The sequence below is a fragment of the Orycteropus afer genome, unplaced genomic scaffold (genome assembly GCF_000298275.1).
Source record: "Orycteropus afer afer isolate SDZICR_OR568_19922 unplaced genomic scaffold, OryAfe1.0 scaffold00479, whole genome shotgun sequence".
In the NCBI taxonomy this organism is placed as follows: domain Eukaryota; kingdom Metazoa; phylum Chordata; class Mammalia; order Tubulidentata; family Orycteropodidae; genus Orycteropus; species Orycteropus afer.
The window spans coordinates 2,086,308-2,099,706 of NW_006922066.1; the positions used below are offsets into that span (position 1 = coordinate 2,086,308).

Sequence of the window (13,399 nt, forward strand, 5' to 3'; positions counted from 1 at the left end):
AATGGAAGAGATCCATATTTGTGCCCATTCCAAAGATAGTAGAGCCAGCAGACTTTGGAAATTATCGAACAATATCATTAATATCACCCACAAGTAAAATTTTGCTAACGATAATTCAAAAATGTTTGCAACAATCCATAGACAGGTAACTGCCAGAAATTTAATCTAGATTCAGAAGAGTATGTAGAATAAGAGATATCATTGCTGATATCTGATGAATCTAGACTGAAAGCAAAGAATTCCAGAAAGATGTTTGTCTGTGTTTTATTGAATATGTAAAGGCATTCAACTGTGTGGATCATAAAAAATTCACTGTGAGGAATGGAAATTTTGAACACTTAATTGTGTTCTTGAGGAACCTATACATGGACCAACAGGCAGCCATTCATACAGAACAAGGGAATATAACATGCTTTTAAACCAGAAAGGCATCGAGGCTTTGAGATGCCCATTAGAAAAAGTCATCGAATAACATAATCTAATTGTTAAAATAAAAGATATTTATTTGTATTTACCAAATAGGTCTGTATCTTCAATGATGGCTGCCTCAATCTCCATTCCAGTAATGACTGTGCATGTGAAAGGAACTTGAAGAAGAACACTAATCTCACCAAAAGACTCCTTCTCCTTAAGTTTTCCCATGTAGACAAGTTTTCGAATTTTTTTCTGTAAGTGATACAGAGAATTTTTGTATTATTCAACCACTTTATTATAATGAATAAATAGTTTTAATATGATCAGAAACTCACTGTTCATAAGTCATTTTAGTGCCTGATATTTAAAAAACTAATAATTTTGTTCAAAGCAGAGAAATCATTAACTCAGATAAGTGTTTCAATTATATTAGAATAAGAATTAATTGATAGACAACTTCAGAATATCTTAGGTAATTGAAAGTGATGTTAGGTGCCATTGAGTTGGCTCTGTCTCATAGTGATCTTAGACACAGCAGAACAAAACAATGGCCAGTGCTGCACCATCCTCTCAATCTGCTCTTCTTGAACACTTCCATGCAGCCACTGTGGAATTCTCTCTTGTTGAAGGTCTTCCCCTTTTTTACTGACCCTCTACTTTACCAAGTATGATATCCTTCTCTAGGGAATGGTCCCTTCAGACCACATGACCAAAGTAGGTGAGATGAAGTGTGGCCATTCTCATTTCCAAGAAACATTTGGCTACACTTCTTCAAGGACAGATTTGTTCATTCTTCTGGCAGTCCATTTTGTTTTCAATATTCTTCATCAACACCACAATTCAAATGCATCAATTCTTCTGTGACTCACTTATTCACTATCCAACTTTCATAGGCAAATGTGATGATTGAAAATACCATGGCTTGAGTATGGTGCACCTTAGTCTTCAAAGTGACATCTCTGCACTTTAACATTTTAAAGAGGTCTTTTGCAGCAGATTTTCCTAGTGCAATATGTCATCTACTTTCTTGACTGTCGCTTCAATGGGTATTGATTGTGGACCCAAGTAAAATGAAATCCCTGACACCCTCATCTTTTTTTCCTTTTATCATGATGTTGCTTGTTGGTCCAGTTGTGAGGATTGTTGTATTTTTTGTTGGTCCAGTTGTGAGGATTGTTGTATTTTTTATGTCAAAGTGTAATCCATACTGAAGATTGTAGTCTTTGATCTTCATCAGTAAGTGTTTCAAGTCATCTTCACTTTTAGCAAGTAAGGTTGTGTCATCTGAGTATGCAAGTGTTTAATGAGTCTCCCTCCAATCCTGATATCATTTCTTCATATAGTCCAGCTACTCAGATTATTTGCTCAGCATACACATTGTATACGGTGAAGCACAGCCACTTCAAAACCCAACCCATTGCCATCAAGTTGATTCTGATTCATAGCAACACGGCAGGACAAGGTAGAACTACCCCACATGTTTTCATACTCTGTAAATCTTTATGGAAGTAGACTGCCTCATCTTTCTCCCACAGACTGGTTGGTGGGTTTGAACCATCAAACTTTAGGTTAACAGCCAAATGCTTTAATAACTGCACTGTCAGAGTTCCTCAGTCACTGAGGGATCTGAAAATTAAATTTCAATTCACCAGGAGTTTTAGGAAATATTGAACTCATTGTAACAGCACTCTTCATTGTATTTCCCTCATTGTATTCCCCTCATTGTATTCCCCTCATTGTAACAGCTCTTCTCCCACTTCTCTATGGTCACCCTTTCCCTGGATCCTTCTTGTCTATGCATTCCTCCATCCCTGCTTTCTCCCTGTGCAAATGCTTCCCTTCTGATCTATGCTTGATTGTTTTAAGGGATGCATCATCCTGGTGTAGCTGTTCAGGTCATAGGCCTGTCTATACTTTTGCTGAGAGTTAAACCACCAGAGTTAGTTTCATTCCAAGCCTGACGTGTGAATTGGAATTAGTCTCAGAGGTTCCACTAGTCTCTATCCAACTAATAAATCTGACTTCCTTAATGTTTTGGGTTTGTTTGTTTATTTTATTTATTTTTTTTTTTCTTTTCAGTTTTGTTCCACATTTTTTTTCTCCCACTCTATCCAGGATCTTAAATCTTGATCTCTTTCTGAGAAGTTGGCATTGATAGCCAGGCACCATCTAGTTCTTCTGGCCTCGGGGTCATATAGGCTTATGTTCTCATGGTCTATTAGTCCTTCGGATGTTTCCATGCATCTTTAATTTCCTTCATTCTTCTTTGCTCCAGATGGGAAGAAACCAATAGTTACATCTTAGATGGCCACTCACAAGATTTTAAGACCCCATTCACTACTCACAGAAGTAAGATGAACAATATTTTTATATACTATGTTGTGCCAATTGAGCTTAAAGTCTCCCACAACCATGGTCCCCAGCCTACAGGCCTAGTGACTCAATCCCTTGAGGTGCTTAGCTGTGATTAAGAAGCTATCCTAACTTTGCCTTCTTTTAGTCTTAAACAACTTATGGACATTTTTACAGCACATACAAATATGTTTGCAAAAATATCTTTGGTCAAATCTATGTATTGGAAAAAAACAAAAAAACAAACTCACTGTCATCAAGTCAAATCCAACTCACAGTGACCTCTTTTGGGTTTCTGAGGTGGTAAATCTTTATGGAAGTAGATTGGCCAATCTTCCTTCCATGGAGTGGTTGGTGGGTTTGAACTGCGAACCCACCATTTGGTTAGCAGTCAAATGCCTTAGGCCGTATGCCACCAGAGCCCCATATGGTCATGGGTATATTCCCATTTTCCTACCCATAACTGATCTTCTTGCCTGTCTACCTAGATATCTTCCCATCGATTAGTGTTAGCTTTTACTGATAATGCAGCATTGTGTATGAAATCATATTTACCTATATTGCCTGTATCCCTTGTGCAGCAATCCATGTCTTCCTTTTCCTTAGTGATATTGTGCTAGTCACATGCTTTTGTTATATTGCTTTTGCTTTACCCATATCAACACCTGTCTCTTAACAATCCATCCAATGCTGCTTTCTTAAACCTTAAACTTAGTAAGCCTGCAAAACATACTTTTCCATTCAGACTTAAAGGTTCTCAGAACACTGGAAATGTCTCTATATACTCCTGGACAGTGTAGAAGAGAAATGATGTTGTAGCTAAGCAGTTTCCTCAAACACAAAAATTGTTATTATTTTAAATAACGTTGCTCTCACCACCCAAACAATGAAATGAGTTGAGGGAAAATAACACTTGTGCAAAAAAAGTAGTTACTTTCTCATTGAAAATGTATGTTCTTTTTATATTTTAATGTAAATTTAAACAATAGAATTGAACTTGTGGCCCCTAGTAAAAGAAAAAATGTTTTTTGTAGTTTCCTATGAACTTTAGAAAACTAATCTGTTAATAAAATTATCAAAGTACTTATTTTCTTAAATTTTCATATTAAAACAAAATTGGGTCTAGATAATAAAAGTATGCAATGACAAATATGCTGACATTATGACAGTATAGAAGTCTCTGGGTGACATAAATGGTTAAGCTCTCAACTACTAGCAGAAAGTTGCCAATTTGAACAACCCAGTGGCGCCTTGGAATACAGGACTGGCAGTATGCCTCTGAAAGTTCACAGCCCTGAAAACCTTATGGAGCAGTCACCATGAGTCAGAATCAACTTGATGATAACCAACAACAATAACATGACCATGTATAAGATATGATAATATCTTAAAATGTAATGTTTCTACATTAAAAAAAAGTATGCTAGTATTCTATGTGACTTTGCAGTATATAAATATATACATATTTTTATATAATTTCTATTGTGGAAACATATGCTTGTATCAGTTTTTATAGGTGACATGAGTAAGAGATTATTTCCTCACAAGTGGATTTGTAATTCATCTTTCAAAAAATCAAATCTACTAAGTTATAGTTTATATAAATAAAATGCTCCTGTGTTTCACTTTAATGAGTTTAGACAACTCTACACCTGTACAACTGACATCCCGATCAGATATAGAACATATCCATGATCCCCAAGAGTTTACCATGATCTTTTGTAATCCATGACCAATATACCCACTGTGCTCAACAAAATCATCTCAACTTAATACTGTACATTTATTATTTTTTTCTTTTCTAGAACTTTGTGAAAATGCAATCATATAGAATGTACTCTTTGGAGTTTGACTTTTTTGTTCAACCTAATTTTTTTTGAGATTCATTTGTATGCTTGCATATTTCATTAGGTTTATTATTATTATTATTATTATTGATATGTGGCATTCCATTGTATCAAAACTTCACAATGTTCTATGCATTCAACTGCCAGCGACCATTGGATTATTTCTAGTTTTTTGGTTGAGAAGTTTTACGAAGGTTTTTTTTAGATATTTATTTTTAAGTCTCTTGAGTAAGTATGCAGAAGTGGAATGACTAGGTCATACGGTAAGTGTATTTAACTTATAAGAAAATGACAACTGTTTTCCAAAAAGACTGTAACCTATTCTATTGCCTAGCAATCTATGAGAGTTCTGTTTGCTCTACTTGTCACCCTTGATACTGCCAGTCTTTTTAATTTTAGTAAAACCTTGATATGGTTTCTGTGATGACTCTGATTTTTCTGATGAGTAAAAAATGTTAAGCATCTTTTAATATGCTTGTTGGTCATTTCTATATCTCACAACTAGATTTAAAAAAAAAGAAAGAAAGAAAAGAAGTCCTATTTAAAATGGGCAAAATATTTTAAAAGAAATTTCATGAAAAAAATAAATGAATATTCAGAAAGCATATGAAAATATGTTCTGTATCCTTAACCCAGTTAAGTAAATTAATTGCTTAAAGAGAAGACACAAGTATAAAACTTACCACTTTATTAAATGCTAGTTTCACAAGTCCAACAATACTTCTATAAATGTTACAATAACCAGAATTGATGTAAGCCACATAGGAAATTATATTTCCACTTTCCACCATCACTGAAAAAAAAGAGAGAATTTATTATTTCACACATTCTTCTCTATAAGAAATTATTTAAGGTATTCTAATATGACAATAAAAGTCAACATATTTAGCTCAATAACTGTTGTTGTTGTTGTTATGTGCCATGGGTCAAACCCGACTCATAGTGTGGTGTAGTAAATTATTTAGTGTGGCTTTTCTAGCCATAAGTCTTTGTAAACTCTGGTGGAATTTGCTGTGAACAACTGAGGAGCTCCTGACTGAGGAACTCCTGATTGTAAAAGTTATCCACCCGGGGTATTTCTGTTGGGCGCAACACAAAGTAATGTTCTGGGAGGTTCACTCTCTCTCAGGTACTTAGAATTCTGATGTTATGATTGGTTGGTTTTACCACTCTGCCAGCCTCAAAAGGAGGCCTCCTAGAGGCAGAAGAAGTCTCTCTCAGACTGCTGGATGAAGAAGACATGCTGCTGAAAGAGACATGCACTCCTGAGATGCACACTGCTTGGAAAGAGGCATGCATTGCTGAGTGAGACACCAAGGAACACTCACTGTTGGGAGAGAGACTGCGAGAGACTGTTAGAAGAGAGACTGTGGGCTGGGAGAGAGACTGAGCGTTTTTTCTGAACTTGAATTACTTCCCTAATAAACCCCATAATCTGTGAGTTCTGTGTGGCCACTGCAGTGAATTATCTAACCCAGGAGAGAGGTGGTGGGTGCTTTGGGAGGAATGGTTGGTGAAAGGGCTGGAGGAGGCAGCATGTCTGGCCTTGCAGCAATAGGCCTTGGGCTATTGATGGTGATTTTGTTTTCCTCTTGTGGGGTTAGAGGAGGTCAGGAGATGTGACCTCCTTGCCGTTTTTGCACATAGCGACCCCTCCTTGGGTTTCCGAGGCAGTATCTCTATGGAAGTAGATTGCTCCATCTTCCTTCTGAGGGCTGGCTGGTAGGTTTGAACCTCCAGCCTTTTGGTTAGCAGTCAAGTGTCTTAGCCACTATGCTACCACTCAATAACTAATGATGCTAAATTTCCTAATGGTTGCCAATGTATACGCAATATTTGGTATGTGATAAAAGATTTAGGCCTGATATTTATATCTGCAACTTAATACGGATGTATACATTGAGAAATCTATGGCATTAGATTTCCAGTTCTGGTAAAATGTCTGGTGTGGTAGAGGGAGGGAGGAGTGTTAGGTAAGCCCTGATTTGTATCATTTGCTGATTTCTCTTGTGTTAACATTTCCACCATTGCTCTTTAAAGTTTCCAATGCTTTAACAACTGGGTCAAAAAAAGCTTGGAGTATTTAATGACTGACTTTCCAGAACGTGTACAAGCCAGCATCCCTCCCCCACCCTTCCTCCCACATACAACACACACACACACACACACACACACCCCAAAAAAGAATGCCTTCGATATCATACCTGCCTAGTTGAAATCCTATTTGGCCACTTACTATGTGGCCTTAGATAAATTACAATACTTCTCTCAGCTTCATGTTTTTCATCAAAATGTTAAAATTAAGAGTCTGGTGGCATAGTGCCTAAAACATTTGACTGCTAATCAGAAGGCTGGCAGTTCAAAGTGACCAACCATTCCTTGGAAGAAAGTTTGGGCAATCTACTTCTATAGTGATACTGCCTCAGAAACCCAAGGAGGAGTCACTATAAGTTGGATCCGACTCGCCAGCAGTGGGTTTATTCTATACCCTAGCAGTTCTGGTGTTGTAGTGGTTAAGGCATTTGGCTGCTAACTAAAAGGCCAGTAGTTTAAACCCGCCAGCTTCCCTGCAGAAGAAAGATGGGGCAGTCTGGTTCCATAAAGAGTTACAGCCTTGAAAACCCAGTGGGGTCTCTATGAGGTTGAATGAACACCATGGCAGTGAATTTGTTTTTTTGGTTTTATTCTTACCCTAGTAGTCAGGATAGTACAGTAGTTAAGCAGTCTTTTGCTAACAAAACTGTTGGCAGTTGGAACCCACCAACAGCTCCATGGGATAAAGATGTGGCAGTCTGCTTCCATAAAGATTACAGCTTTGGGAACTCTGTGGGGCAGTTCTACTCTATCCTTTAGGGTCACTATGAGTAAAAATTGACTCAGTGGCAGCAGGTTTGGCTTTGGTATTTCATACTTAACAAATACTAATTAAGTGTGTATAAAGTATCTAGTGTGATGTATAGACATAGTATTGCACAAAGAATCATATTATTAACATTAATAATATTTGCTCAAATTTGTGAATCCATCTTATGATCAAGATATACTTGAAGGTGATGTATTATAACATTATTATCAGTGTATTAAAAGAAATTAAAATAAGAAACACCTGATCTAGATAAAATTTTAAATAAGTTATCAACATAATTTTCATTTAAATAATGAGACAATACGGAAATGTATATATTACTATTTCAAAATAATTTTCTGCTTTGTTCATTATGAAACATCAATATCTCTTTCTGAAAACTCCAAACATGACATAACAGTAGTAACCAAAATATAGACACAATAGGCATTTTCTCATGACCTGATAAAGCAGACTGATGTTAATGTTTATAGATAATTACAAAACATTTTTCCAATATTAAAAAAAAATTTCCATTTATTTCACAGTGTAAAAGAATATATATCAATGTAGAATCTGCCAAACACCATACAATGTGGATGAACTTGGAGGATATTATGCTGAGTGAAATAAGTCAGTCACAGAAGGACAAATATTGCATTAGTCCACTATTGTGAAAAGTCAAGGAAAGGTTTATTAATGGAAGGGAATTTTCTTTGTTCATTACCAGGGATCACAGGGGAAGGAGTAAACTCCTAGATAGGTTGAAAAAAATTTATATATATAAATTATATGTATATATGGTATATATATATATTTTATACCATAGATTATTAGTAGTTACCAGGAGGAGGAGGAAAGGGGAAACTTTTGTTTGTGGGGCATTGAGTTTATGTTAATGGGAATAGAATATTTTGGAAAAGTTTAGAAATAATGCTGGCACAACATGAAAAATGTCATCAATGTCCCTGAGCTGTAAATGTGAAAGTTGTTATGTTGGTGAAGTCTTGTGTATATTTTCACCACAATAAAAGTAAAATAAGAAAGTAATAATAATGATAATATATATGAAAAAGAGAAAAATTATTGATGGTATAAAAATAATAAAGATACTAAGAATAGTATATCTCTTTTAAAATTATGTTTTTTTAAAAAAAGAACAAAGTAACAACTGGTAAAAAAAAATAACTTAATACCAAAAAAATTAAAATGAACACAAACTGACCATGGAAAAATACTATAAAATAAATCACAAGTGGCATTTCAATTATTTTGTTGACATGTTTACAAAAAGATGCTTTACCTCTTTCCTCATATAACATTCAAAGTTTATAATGAAAAAAAAATTAAGTTTTGTCTATTGTACTTATCATTTATTTTCTTTAAATGTAAATTATGGTAACACCCTAATGCTCTTGTGATATTTTTCTTACAGCCAAATTATGATATCAAAAGTTATCTTAAGATATGAAAATATAATATGTAGGCTGAATTATGTGTACATATTATACCTGTTTCTGTCAAGTTGATTCCAACTCATAGTGACCCTCTAGGACAGAGTCAAAATTCCCCATAAGTTTTCCAAATCTGTAATCTTTACAGAAACAGCCTACACTATCTTCTCCTTTGGAGTGGCTGGTGAATTTGAACTACTGATCTTTCAGGTAGCGCTATGCCACCAGGGTTCCTTTTACATTGTACAGACAGATTTTACTCTTAAAAGCAAAAGGTACTCTTCTGTCAAAAGGTTCTATAATAGTGGAGCCTATTTGACTTCTTTTAGTCAATCAATGAGGATATAAAGGAAGGTATAGTATCCTGGCAAGGTAAGGAAAGGACACACTTAAACAAACACTAACAAACCAAACCAAGCCAAACTCACTGCTGTTGAGTAGATTCCGACTCATAGCGACCCCCCCTTGGGTTTCCGAGGTAGTATCTCTACAGAAGTAGACTGCCCAGTCTTCCTTCCAAGGAGTGGCTAGTGGGTTTGAACCACCAGCCTTCTGGTTAGCAGTCAAATACCTTAGGCACTGCACCAGCATAGCTCCTTACACTAAGGAAACCAATTGCTCTTAATTATCAAAGCTGCAATACAATAAAGCTTTTCTTGAAAGCAAAACCTTATGTGAATCACAGAGAAGCATATGTAACATCCAAAACGATGAAGCCCATTGCACTTTTCTGTGTTGAAGGCAAGTTTTCAGTAGAAAAGCTGAACTAATACAGCTAAAATTCTCAAGCAATCTCATTCCATAGAAGAGACATATGTTGCTGCTGTTGTTATTGTTGTTAGGTGCCACTGAATCATGCCCGACTCATAGCAACCTTTTGTACAACAGAATGAAACAGTGCTCAGTCCTGTGCCAGTCTTATGATCCCTACTATACCTGAGCCCATCGCTGCAGCTACTGTGTCAATCCATCTTGTTGAGGGCCTTCCCCTCTTTCGCTGACCCTCCACTTTGCCAATCATGACATCCTTCTCCAGAGAATGGTATTTTCTGATAATATGACCAAAGTAGATGAGACAAAGGCTGGCCATCCTTGTTTCCAAGTAGCATTCCGGCTGCACTTCCTCCAGGACAGATTTGATAGTTCTTTCAGCACTCCACAGTACTTCCAGCATTCGTCCCCAACACCACAACTCAAAAGCTTCAACTCTTCTTCCATCTTCCTTATTCATTGTCCAGCTCTCACATGCATAGGAGGCAATTGAAAATACCATGCCTTGGGTTAGGTGCATCTTAGTCTTCAAGGAGATATATTTTCTCTTCAGCGCTCAAAAGAAGTCTTTTGCAACAGATTTTTCAGCAATTCCTTCAGTGCAGCTTGGATTTCTTCCTTCACTACCATTGATTCTTGACCATATGCCACCTCCTGAAAGAATGATCATCCACCAATGCCTTTTGGTACAGTGACTCTGTGTATTCTGTCTATCTTCTTTTGATGTTTCCTGCATCAATCAATATCTTTTGATGTCTTGACTGCTGCCTCCATTGGCATTGATTGTAGAACCAAGTAACATGACTTTGACAGCTTCAGTCATTTCTTCAGTCATCGTGATGCTGCTTATTGGTCTAGTTGTGAGGATTTTTGTTTTCTTTATATTGAGGTTTAATCCATACCTCAGACTGTAGTCTAATCTTCATCAGTAAGTGCTCCAAGTCATCCTCACTTTCAGCAAGCAAAGTTGTATCATCTGTGTATCTCAGGTTGTTAATGAGACTTCCTCCAATCCTGATGCCATGTTTGTCTTCATATAGTCTAGCTTCTCAGATTATTTGCTTAGCATACAGATTGAATAAGTATGGTGAAAGGATATAACCTTTACACACTCCCTTCCTGATGTTAAAGCATGCAGTATCTCCTCGTTCTGTTCAAATGACAGCCTCCTGGCCTATGTACAGGTTCCTCATGAGTACAATTAAGTGGTCTGGAATTCCCATTCTTCTCAATGTTACCCACAATTTGTTATGATGCACACAATTAAATGCTTTTGCTTAGTCAAGAAAGCATAAGTAAACAACTTTCTGGTATTCTTTACTTTGAGCTAAGATCTATCTGACATCAGCAATGATATCCCTCATTCTACATCCTCTTCTGAATCCAGCTTGCATTTCTGGAAGTTCTCTGTCAATATACTGCTGTAACCGCTTTTGAAATATCTTCAGTAAGATTTTACTTGTGAGCAATATTAATGATATTGTTCAATAATGTCCACATTCTGTGCGATCACCTTTCCTTGGAATGGATACAAATATGGATCTCTTCCATTCAGTTGACCAGGTAGCTGTCTTCCAAATCTCTTGGCATAGCTGAGTGAGTGCCTCCAGCGGGGCATCCATTTGTTGAAACATCTCAGTAAGTATTCTGTTAATTCCTGGAGCCTTGTTTTTCAGCAATTCCTTCAGTGCAGCTTGGATTTCTTCCTTAAGTACCATTGATTCTTGATCATATGCCAGCTCCTGAAAGAATGATCATCTACCAATTCCTTTTGGTATAGTGACTCTGTGTGTTCTGTCTATCTTCTTTTGATGTTTCCTGCATCAATCAACATATTGCCCATGGAATCTTTCAATATTGCAATTTGAAGATCAAAGTTTTTCCTCAGTTCTTTCAGCTTGAAAATGCCAAGTGTGTTTTTCCCTTTTGGTTTTCTAACTTTACACATTTTCATTATCTTTACACATTTCATTATCATATTGACTTTGTCTTCTTGAGCTGCTGTTTGATATCTTCTGCTCAGCTCTTTTATCTTATAGATTCTTCCATATGCTTTAGCTACTCTCCATTCAAGGGCAAGTTTCAGTCTCTTCTGACATCCATTTTGGTCTTTTCTTCTTTTCCTGTCTTTTGAATGCCCTTTTGCTTTCTTCGTGGATGATGTTCTTGATGTCATGCCACAATTCCTCTGGTTTTTGGCCATTGATGTTCAGTGCATCACATCCATTCTTTAGATGGTCTCTAAATTCAGGATGTATATAATCATGATCATGTTTTGGCTGTCATGGAATTCTTTTAACTGTCTTTAGCTTCATCTTGAACTTGCATAGGAGCAATTGATGGTCTGCTCCACAATCAACTCCTGGCCTTGTTTTGGCTGAAGATATTGAGCTTCTCCTTTGACTCTTGCCAAAGATGTAGTCAATTTGATTCGTGTGTACTCCATCTGGTGAAGTCCACGTGTATAGTCACTGTGTTGTTGAAAAAAGGTATTCACAATGAATAAGTCATTGGTCTTGCAAAATTCTTTCATGTCATGTCCAGCATTATTTCTATCAATAAGGCCATATTTTCCAACTACCAGTGATTCTTTTCATTTCCAACTTTTACATTCCAATCACCAGTGATAATTAACACATCTTGATTGCATGTTTGGTCAATTTCATATTGCAGAAGTTGGTAAAAATGGTCAATTTCCTCATCTTTGGCTTTGGTGGTTGGTGAAAAAATTTGAATAATAGTACTATTAACTGGTCTTCCTCATAGGTGTGTGGATATTATCCTATTACTGACAGCATTGTACTTCAGGATAGATTTTGACACATTCTTTGTGATGATGAAAGCCATGCCATTCTTCTTCAATTTGTCATTCACAGAATAGTAGATCATGTGATCATCTGATTCAAAATGACCCAAACCAGTCAATTTCTGCTCACTAATGTCTACAAAATAAATTTTAATGCATTCTATTTCATTTTTGACAACTTCCCATTTTTGTAGATTCATACTTCATACATTCCATGTTCCTATTATTAATGGATATTTAAAGCTGTTTCTTCTCATCTTAAGATGTGCCACGCCAGCAAATGGGGGTCCCAAAAGCTTTACTCTATCCACATAATTAAGGTCAGCTCTATCCTGAGGAGGCAGCACTTCTCCAGTCATATTTTGAGTGCTTTCTGACCTGAGGGGCTCATCTTCCAGCAATATATCACACAACTTTTCAGGGCTATTCATACAGTTTTCCAGTAATATATAAGACAGTAGTTCACTGTGATTCATAAGGTTTTCACTGGCCAATTCTTTGGGAAGTGAATGGCCTCTTCCTTCTTCTGAGTCTGTCTTTGCCTGGAAGCTCCACTGAAACCTGTCCACCATGGATAACCTTGTTAGCATTTGAAACACCAGTGACATAGCCTCCAGCCTCACAGCAACACTCAAGCCACCACATTATTAAAAATGACAGACAGTCAGTCTCCCTTAGCTGTTCCAATTGTTCTGATCATCCTGATCATCTAGGTAAACATCCCAAATTCAATGGCATTATCAAAAAACTAGTGCTCAGACGGCTCCCTTGTTACCCTCCCGAGAGAGACCAGGTCTCCGGGAGCAAGGTAAGCACAGGCATAGCACAGAGTAGCAGGCCGGAAGAGCAGGAGAAAGGGGTAAAACCCAGTCACTAGTGCTCAGACGGCTCCCTTGTTACCCTCCCAAGA

At 36.8% G+C, this 13,399-nt stretch overlaps 1 protein-coding gene across 1 annotated transcript in view; it reads right to left on the minus strand.

Moving 5' to 3' along the window:
- Nucleotides 1-501: 501 nt before the first annotated feature.
- CNBD1 (cyclic nucleotide binding domain containing 1) overlaps nucleotides 502-13,399 on the minus strand; it is a gene marked incomplete at its 5' end in the record, with an annotated part of 182,348 nt that continues 169,450 nt past the window's right edge. The window contains 2 exons of the mRNA XM_007954912.1: nucleotides 502-666; nucleotides 5,297-5,406. Of these exons, the coding sequence (XP_007953103.1) occupies nucleotides 502-666; nucleotides 5,297-5,406 (275 nt within the window). The remainder of the gene's footprint in view (nucleotides 667-5,296; nucleotides 5,407-13,399) is intronic.